Genomic DNA, 9,469 nt, shown 5'->3' with positions numbered 1-9,469 from the left:
TGAGGTTGCTCATGCACACAACAGGGAAAAAAGTAAAATGGTAGTATCAGATGTTAGTAGACTCTTATTTAGAAAATGTATAAGCATATCTGAAAGCCACAGGGACACCCACATGGGCCCTCTAAGGAAGAGGACCATTAAGAGCTGTTAAATAAATAAATTAATAAATGATAAATTAAAAATAAATGTAGCCTGTGCTTTGGGCTAATATTAGTTCACATGTTTTCAAAAGGCTACATTACAAATTGACTTGTTCAAAAAATTTCCGAGTGGTCTGCCTTAAGAATTCTGTCTTGTTTCAAGATACAGGTGCTGAAAGAAAAAAACAGTATCAGGAATTTTCTAGAAATGACTGTCAATCGACTAAATCTCATGGTTTAAAAGATATACATTTCTTTCCCTGTCATATAGTATCTGTATCTTTAGTCAAGGCAGAATAAACCAGGTCGCTGCGATATCAGTAAAGTTCTTCTTGATTCTATAAAAGTCTTATACAGTACTAGTCAAAAGTTTGGACACACTCTCCCATTCAAGTGAGTCCAGACTTTTGACTGGCACTGTAAGTGAACTCATCTTTTATGAGACAATAATTCATTGTGTTCTTCCTATTTAGGATACCAGATGTAATAACGATGAGTAGGCCTGCAAGTACAATAGGTTAACATTATAATCAAGCCAAACACAAATAAAATCTTCTGTATAGGCAATGACATGTCATTCATTGGCTGGTGTAACTCTACACATTTGAAAGGGATAATAATGAGTGAAGTGCAGCTTTGGCAACCAGTTACCTAACCTTGACCTATTTAGACTTTTGAGATAGGAGACTGTATGGCAGAATGCAGTGTACTGTAGGTGATTTTGTTTGATGTGTGTTGTAACCACCTGCTTATGTATAGCTAACAGTGTTGAAAAAATAATTCAGTATATCTGTGATCAACATGTGATCTCTGTAACAGTAGGCTAGAGAGCGCTCATGTAAAAGTTTAATAGATTTAATAGTCAACTTGCAGGCTGCTTCCATTTCAAGAAGGATGCTTTAAGCTCTAATTGCAAATATGTAAATTGACTGACATCCAGACAATCAAGTTTATCTGATGAAACAGCACTTGCTTTTAGGCTGTTTAGTCACATGCATTCTTCACAGGGTTTGTACATTTCTTACTCATTGTAGTGAGTCATCATTGCTACTCATGATACCAGCACACTACCACAGACAGACAGCAGTCACACAACTTGAAACAAGAGCAACATGAGAATGGATGTAAATCCATTACATGTGGGGGTCATTATAAAAAAAAGCAGCAGCTAACTTCAGATGTATGAAATGTGAAAATGCAACCCTTTCCCTGGTTGTTAGATTGGCATGCTGTTGCACCAACTGTGTTCATGAATACGCTTGACAGACAGCCAATCAGCATCGGCACAGTGGGCAAAAGCCGTGACGACAATATGACCCGATGTGTGCAAATCAGCGGTGGCCAGCGTGCCGGTGGAAACCAATCAGCGCGTTCCAACGAGCACCTGCTCAGCCAATCGCGGGGCTCCACGACGGGGAAGAAGTGACGGCTTATATATGGAGAGAGGACCGTTCATTCAACATCATTTCACAGAGGCCAGAAAACAGAATATACGAAAAGGAGAGATAAACTTCGCAACGATAGAGTACCCACTGAGGCAACGTCTAGGCCGATAATTCATTGACAATACTGAGCTTAAGGTATGTATAAACATTGATTTGAATATGATAACGCAGCAACGTAATATTTTATATCTTCTGCAACGCTGAACTTCATTTTCAGACAGTTTCATAACGATGAAGGCAGATAAGCTAACGTTTGAAGATATTGTTGTAATTTGTATTCAAGTTTTCAATTGCTTTTCAAAATTAACTGGGCGCGTAATGTGACTGCAATATACAATGTAAAAAGCGCATACTTTTAATTGTTAGTGTTTTCCCTCGCATGTCTGCTAGACACGCTAATGTGGTTAGCCAGCTACCGGCGGATGGAGGAAAAAAATTCTAGTCAATGGTATTAACAATCGAAAGAGGCAGTGGTGCTCCACCCAGTTTACCCATATTCTTTCAACGCTTATACATTTGACATTTTCCGGAGATGTAGCGGCAAAGGCCACGTTTCCCGTTCATCATAGGTCTGAAGCTCAGTAAATGACACCAAGCATTACCACGTCATGAAGGCAAGGCCACGTTTTTTTACACTATACTTCTCCGCAGATTTCTTTGTAGATCCGAGCACAAAAAGCAAAGATGAAGCTGTTGTGGGTTGTAATGCTGGTGGCCGGCACTGTGTTTGCCGATGACGACGACAAGAAGGAGAATGTGGGAACTGTGGTTGGAATCGACCTGGGAACCACCTACTCATGGTAAGAAAAGTGATTTTCATTTGATTTGCTGTAAAAAATCTATGTAATGATGCAACTTTTAAATCAAATGCCAATCACAAATCATAAATCTCTAAAATGTTTTCTTTCAGTGTTGGAGTGTTCAAGAATGGTCGTGTGGAGATCATTGCCAATGACCAGGGTAACCGCATCACCCCATCATACGTGGCCTTCACCAGTGAGGGTGAGCGTCTGATTGGTGATGCCGCCAAGAACCAGCTGACCTCTAACCCTGAGAACACAGTCTTTGATGCCAAGAGATTGATTGGCCGCACTTGGGGTGACTCCTCTGTGCAGCAGGACATCAGGTACCTGCCATTCAAGGTCAGTTCCTACTCTATTGTTTGACGTAAAAGTTGTGGTTGTAAGGTCTTTGGGTAATGGTTGAGTGGTCATACTTGGGATATTAATGCTGATGGATGTTCCTCCTTAGGTTACTGAGAAGAAGAGCAAGCCCCATATCCAGGTTGACATTGGTGGTGGCCAGATGAAGACATTTGCTCCTGAGGAGATCTCTGCCATGGTGCTGACTAAGATGAAGGAGACTGCTGAGGCTTACCTGGGCAAGAAGGTACAACAAAATGCTAAAGACTATATACCAAATAATATCCCAGTCCTAAATTAACTGTATAATTGACTCTAATTTTATTATTTTTTTCCTCAGGTCACACATGCTGTGGTCACTGTCCCTGCCTACTTCAACGATGCCCAGCGCCAGGCCACTAAGGATGCTGGTACCATCGCTGGTCTGAATGTTACAATAATCATCAACTGAGGCCGTAAGTGTCCACTGAAAATAATTTACTTATCTATTGTCCTTCTGAAATTGTGAAAATATCTCCCTCCCTTCCCTTATAATAATAGACAACCATAACTGTATCTTTTAGAACTGCTGCTGCCATTGCTTATGGCCTAGACAAGAGGGATGGAGAGAAGAACATTCTTGTGTTCGATCTGGGTGGTGGCACCTTCGATGTCTCCCTCCTTACCATAGACAATGGTGTGTTTGAAGTGGTGGCCACCAACGGAGACACTCACCTGGGAGGTGAAGACTTTGACCAGCGTGTCATGGAGCACTTCATCAAGCTGTACAAGAAGAAGACTGGCAAAGATGTGCGCAAGGACAACCGTGCTGTGCAGAAACTGCGTCGTGAGGTTGAGAAGGCAAAGAGGGCACTGTCTGCCCAGCACCAGTCCCGTATTGAGATTGAGTCCTTCTTTGAGGGAGAAGACTTCTCTGAGACCCTGACCCGTGCCAAGTTTGAGGAGCTGAACATGGTAAGTTATTCAGATGAGTTATGCAAAAACAATGACTATAGCACAAACGAAACAAGTTTTTATAGACCCTATGTTTGACAAGCTTATTAAACATGTCTTTTACCCTTTTAGGACCTGTTCCGTTCCACCATGAAGCCTGTACAGAAGGTGCTTGAAGATGCTGACCTGAAGAAGTCTGACATTGATGAGATTGTCCTGGTTGGAGGCTCCACCCGTATCCCCAAAATCCAGCAGCTGGTGAAGGAGTTCTTCAATGGCAAAGAGCCCTCTAGAGGCATCAACCCTGACGAGGCTGTGGCATATGGAGCTGCTGTGCAGGCTGGAGTGCTCTCTGGAGAGGAGGACACTGGTAAGTCATCATCCTCGTATACAGGCTGATCCAGGTGTTACTGATCCAGGCTTTCATTTTTTTTTAATCCTGTTTACTAATGTTTTCTTCTCTTAAAGGGGATGTGGTTCTTCTGGACGTGTGCCCCCTTACTCTTGGTATTGAGACCGTTGGAGGAGTAATGACCAAACTGATCCCCAGGAACACTGTGGTGCCCACCAAGAAATCCCAGATCTTTTCTACAGCCTCTGATAACCAGCCCACTGTAACCATTAAGGTCTATGAAGGTAAGAATATTACATTGTAGTGTAAACTTGCCAAACATAATTTTAAAAAATCTAATGGCAAACATCATCATTTGCATTTTCCTCCATATACAACAGAAATCAAATGTAGCACAAGCTTAATTATTGATTCTCTCTTCAGGTGAGCGTCCTCTGACAAAAGACAACCATCTGCTGGGCACCTTCGACCTGACTGGCATCCCTCCTGCCCCTCGTGGTGTACCACAGATTGAAGTCACCTTTGAGATTGATGTCAACGGTATTCTGCGTGTCACTGCTGAGGACAAGGGCACAGGCAACAAGAACAAGATCACAATCACAAACGACCAGAACCGCCTGACACCTGAGGATATTGAGCGCATGGTGAATGACGCTGAGCGCTTTGCTGATGAGGACAAGAAGCTGAAAGAGAGGATCGACGCCCGTAATGAGTTGGAGAGCTATGCCTACTCTCTGAAGAACCAGATCAGCGACAAGGAGAAGCTTGGTGGCAAGCTGTCAGATGACGATAAGGAAGCCATTGAGAAGGCAGTTGAGGAGAAGATTGAGTGGATGGAGTCACACCAAGATGCTGAGCTGGAAGACTTCCAGGCCAAAAAGAAGGAGCTGGAGGAGATTGTTCAACCCATTATCAGCAAGCTTTATGGTAGTGCGGGCGGACCCCCACCTGAGGGCGCTGACAGTGAGCAAGATGAGAAGGATGAGTTGTAGGCAGGTTTGAAGTCAACTCTTCTGTCACCCCTTGCCTCTCTGGTAGTGGCATCTAGATGTACATATTGGACTGATGGGACTCAAATAGTGAGAGGAATGGTTGGGAAGGGGTGGCGATAACAAGCAAACATACTGAATCTTCAGAAAGACTATAAAATAAGTTTCAGTGTGTGAGAGGTGTTCTCTTCGCTGGAAGGCGGAGATATTCGTCAGCCCAGTATGAGGCTTGCTGCTGCTGTTCTCAGGCAGTTCCAATGGGGCTCTGTAGTGGGGAGGGGCTTAGTGGGGTGGGGTGGGGCGGGCGGGCGGGCAAGTTTTTGTGGGGCCATTGAGTAGGTGTCTGTGGGATCAAGGGCTCATTATGTTCACAGGCAAAGCTAAAAGTTATTTATTGAATCTGGTCATCGTACTTCTGGAAAGACATTGAAATAAATGTTTGATATAAAATGATACTTCATTGTCTCTTGTTGCTTTCATTTACAATTTTAGGGTATTACATTTGGCATAGACCATGAAATGTTCCTAATCACTGAATACTGTGTCCACTTGAAGGTATTCACCACTGGCTCAAATTAAAATTTGAGGCCTTTTTTTACCTCTCAGATTTATGCTTCAGAACTCTGTAGTATTTGCTAAACAAAGTTCATTTCAATGTTCAAAAAATAAATTGACTTCTGCAGCAGTTTTAGGGTTTCAGATTAAAAAGACAAACTACATAGTACTAAACTTTTTATTACAACTTCAGTAAATTAATATTACAACACCAAGGCACATCATGTTACCACAGTCACAATACAATCATTATGTATGACACCATGGGTGTCCATCCCTCCAAATACAAAGGCCAGATGTATTGTCTCTGATCCCGCTGGGCTGTCTGCTCGCCCCTCATCTCCGTTTCGCTCATCACACACCTTCCATGGCAATAAACACATGGAGTGGTCTAGGCGGTTCGGTGGCATATCTCCTTCAAATTTCATTAGGACCCATCTACCTTTGTCTGCAAACAGAGTATAACATGAAAATATAAACAAAAATTTAACTTGGTTTTTTGTTAAGAACCAAACTGCTTAATTTATGTAATATATATAACACTAACAGTTATTGTATCAAATAATTAAGCAAATCAATTTTCAGTCCCATAGGTTAAAGGCAGTATACCAGTGTTGAATTTGTACATGGAGTTGCTAGCTCCATCTGCAGTCATCCCTCCGAAGATGTAAATGTTCTTGCCCAGCACCACAACTGAGTGTGCTGCTACTCCTGGTGGGATGTCTCCTTTGGCCCGCACTGTCTCCCACTTCATGGTCCCTTTAAATAGTGGACACACTCTTATTTTTTCCAGATATACAATTTTTGAAGCATCCAAGTAAGAGTTGAAATAAATGCAAGGCAGTTGGGAAACTGAAATCTTCTGACAATGTTCAGGCTTACCTGTGTCAAGACAGTACATGTCACTGTGGAATTTGTCTCCAGCCATGCCTCCATGAATGTAGATCTTTGAGCCCACTGCTACAATAATGTGGCCGTGTCTGGCTGGTGGGCATCTGCCTTGTGTTTCTGGTTGGGACCAGGTGGAAGACACTGGAACACAGTTACATTATGTGAGCAAGATGAGAATTAAGATGCATTATTTGTCTTGTCCATACCTTAATTAAAACAAGATGAGAAAAACTACTTCATACCAAATTATTTTGATGCGTATTTTGGCTCAAACACAAAATGCTTAGTTTGACATCAAAAATACTTTTGATTTTTTTTCAAATATAATCACAATTACAGACTGCATGATTAACGTGTGTCTTAACAGGTGCCAAAATAATTGAAAACCCCTGTGGAGGTGTAACCATGTGTATGGGAGCTACAATAGTATTAAACATTTGAGGATTTGTGTTGTTTAACATCTATCTTCTTCAGTATTCATGCATCTATAAAAGATGCACATTAAGCTCTATCATACGATCTCCTAAAAATCACAAATGGTTAACAGCTATTAAATCTAACACACCACGGTAATAAAGACTGTCTTGTATTTCTAGGCTAATTCATTTAAGAAGTAATTTTACTTTAAGAGAATACTAAGCAGAGGGACAAAATGTCTGCACATTGGTGCAACGTGAAGTTTGAAATGTTTTGACTGTTGTGAAAGTGAAATCAAAGCTAATTCCACCTCTTACAGCGCTGCTTGTTACAATCATGTTAGGCAACTGGTTAATTCAACACAAACCTGCATCGAAGACATGAAGTTTTTGGTCTGACACAGGTTCAGCTCCTGCTTCACCACCAAAAAAGACATACAATCTGTCCCCAAGACAGGCTGAGTTGGTGTGGTACGTCCTGGGACAGGGGGGTTTCCCTTTTACCGATACATCTTTCCAGTGAGACCCACTGTCTGGACAAATATACAAATGACACCAGTATAAAAATGGCTTGTTCTCTATCTACAGAAAGCAATGGTCACATGTTGTACAATCAACCTGATGCTCAGAGCACAGCAACATTGAACAGACTGTCCGTCTAAATCTGAGACTAACAATCATGTATTACAGTCAGAGGGCGAAGTCATCTCCAATTAATAAAGTCTTGTTTATTTGTGAACTCACCCGCACACTCTCTAACTAAACCCATATTGCTAGGTGAAATAAGTTTAGATTTACCTTTAAGCTGTATATTCTGGATACAACTGCGATTGCCATTCTGCTGTGCCCCCCCAAACACCCACAGGCTCTGTGGGCAGCTCTCTGGCACAAAGCTGCAGTGTTCATAACGTGCCTCCAAACCCTCCCAGTCTGGAATGTCCCATTCATGGTTATCTGGTGAAGTCAGAAACAACACAATTATACAGTAACTGGTCCTGATGTCATCAATATAATTAACAAACTCAGCACCTAAACATTATAAATGGACCTCTTTTCCCTACACATACAGTAAATTGCACATTTGTCAGTGGTGATTATTATTTTATGACAAATAGATTAAACAACTAACCTAGCCTAGGTCAAATTTGTTGTTAGTTTTACTTGTTATGTTTGAACAAGTCTTTATACAGCTGATGGTATCAACAAAAGCCAAAACACAGGTGCTTTATAACACAGTTATGCAGATGTCATATCCCAAAACAGATTCTTTGCTCACTTTTTTTTTTTTTTACCTAGATTTATGATCTGGGAATGTGAGAAACTGCCACTGGGGTTGGCTCCCCCAACAATAAGTATTCTTCCTTTTCCTCCTTCTCCACATGGAGTAAATGTGCAGGTGTGACCCACACTAACACCTGGAGCACTTCCTCTGGGTATCAAGGAATACCTGGTGAAAACAACAAAGTATTAGCAAAAGAAAGGCAAAATCTTACTTTTTTCAACATCACAAGTACCACGATTAATCTTAATTCACTTACCATAGTCTTTCTTTGGGTTTATCTAGTGGGTCAAGTACTGGGAGAATCTCCATAGCTGTCAAAGATATTTGAATGAATCTAGTGTTACTGTTATTCCGTACTTCTACGGTCAATGATCAATCCATTACATTTTCAGTGGCGATTGGCTGGGAAAACAAATAGCTGTTACACTAAAAACCTTCGTCACAATGATTAGTTTTACTTATGGTCGTAAAGGACTCTGAGAAAATGGTATCCGCAGAAGTCCTTACGTGAAATGTAGCTACAGCCGAGGCAACCCAGAGAGTTAGCTATTTTTATAGTTCTTCTTGAGAACCCCTTTACCCTCAGTGAAGGGTGACTTTTAAGTCGTAATTCTTTTTTGTGAAAGACAGGTTAGTATAGCGACAATACCAGAATTGGGAACACACTGAGCGCCATCAAGCCGCTACTTGCTAACTGATTTGAGCATGTGAAGAGCTTCCTCCCCACTAACCCCTTTTTCCGGGTGGAAAGAGGAGAGACTAATCCATGGCATTCAACTGAAGTTCGATATTCTCTGGCACCACGACTGCCAATTTCTGTTGTCCATTCAATGGCAGTGGTTGTACGCAAAATAAAACTGTAAAGTTATCTAAAATACTCAACTCCCAGCCATAGCACAACTCTACGTTGACAACATTACGCAAATTGTTACGTTGGCAACGTCGGTTGACACACGTTCCAAACGTAGTTGCCATGTTGATGCGCGTGCGCAGTTCGCTTTTCGCTTCCCTCCCACCCATGTTTCGGCTGGCTGCTGCAAAGGTTAATATGAACTTGTCACAATGTAGGAAAAGAGATCTCTGCCAAACAGTGTCTTCAGGTCCCGTTTGGCCTAAAAACTTCTGTCTTCCACTTCAAATAAAAAGGTAGGGTCTGGTTGACAGCAGCACCACACTTTTTTTTTGCATTGATAACTTGAGTTACACAGCTAGCTAATTTTAAAAGTCATAGTTCAAAAAGCCCAGCAAGACATTTGAAAAGCGCTAAAAAAGCTGTTTGGAAGATGCTTTCCAGTTCAGCCAAACAAAGATGGTAGCAAAAGTT

At 41.6% G+C, this 9,469-nt stretch overlaps 2 protein-coding genes across 7 annotated transcripts; one reads left to right on the top strand and one right to left on the bottom strand.

Annotated features, from left to right (window-relative positions):
• The first annotated feature begins 1,595 nt into the window (after positions 1-1,595).
• hspa5 (heat shock protein family A (Hsp70) member 5) lies at positions 1,596-5,286 on the top strand. Its single transcript, XM_022769458.1, is given in 9 exon segments — positions 1,596-1,720; positions 2,237-2,385; positions 2,496-2,727; positions 2,837-2,974; positions 3,068-3,186; positions 3,291-3,681; positions 3,793-4,030; positions 4,129-4,296; positions 4,436-5,286. Coding segments are annotated over 8 exon segments (1,971 nt in total). The 5' UTR covers positions 1,596-1,720; positions 2,237-2,269; the 3' UTR covers positions 5,005-5,286.
• Positions 5,287-5,312: 26 nt separating this feature from the next.
• On the bottom strand, positions 5,313-9,050 carry rabepk (Rab9 effector protein with kelch motifs). 6 transcript variants are annotated; one of them, XM_022769455.1, is made up of 8 exons: positions 8,580-9,050; positions 8,402-8,456; positions 8,156-8,310; positions 7,662-7,817; positions 7,232-7,396; positions 6,439-6,588; positions 6,166-6,315; positions 5,313-6,004 (listed from the first exon to the last, which is right to left on the bottom strand). In XM_022769455.1, the coding sequence occupies exons 2-8, from the start codon at positions 8,452-8,454 to the stop codon at positions 5,778-5,780; spliced, it is 1,056 nt and encodes a 351-aa protein (XP_022625176.1). In that variant the 5' UTR covers positions 8,455-8,456; positions 8,580-9,050; the 3' UTR covers positions 5,313-5,777. The 6 variants fall into 6 exon arrangements, with proteins under 6 accessions (XP_022625176.1, XP_022625177.1, XP_022625172.1 ...); XM_022769456.1 differs by having other exon boundaries at positions 8,653-8,756; XM_022769451.1 differs by having other exon boundaries at positions 6,166-6,588.
• Positions 9,051-9,469: the final 419 nt, after the last annotated feature.

This window comes from Seriola dumerili, unplaced genomic scaffold, assembly GCF_002260705.1.
Source record: "Seriola dumerili isolate Sdu_G_001 unplaced genomic scaffold, Sdu_1.0 BDQW01003009.1, whole genome shotgun sequence".
Taxonomy (NCBI): Eukaryota; Metazoa; Chordata; class Actinopteri; order Carangiformes; family Carangidae; genus Seriola; species Seriola dumerili.
Note: the sequence above shows the minus strand (reverse complement) of the source record. Positions and strands in the feature narration are given on the sequence as shown.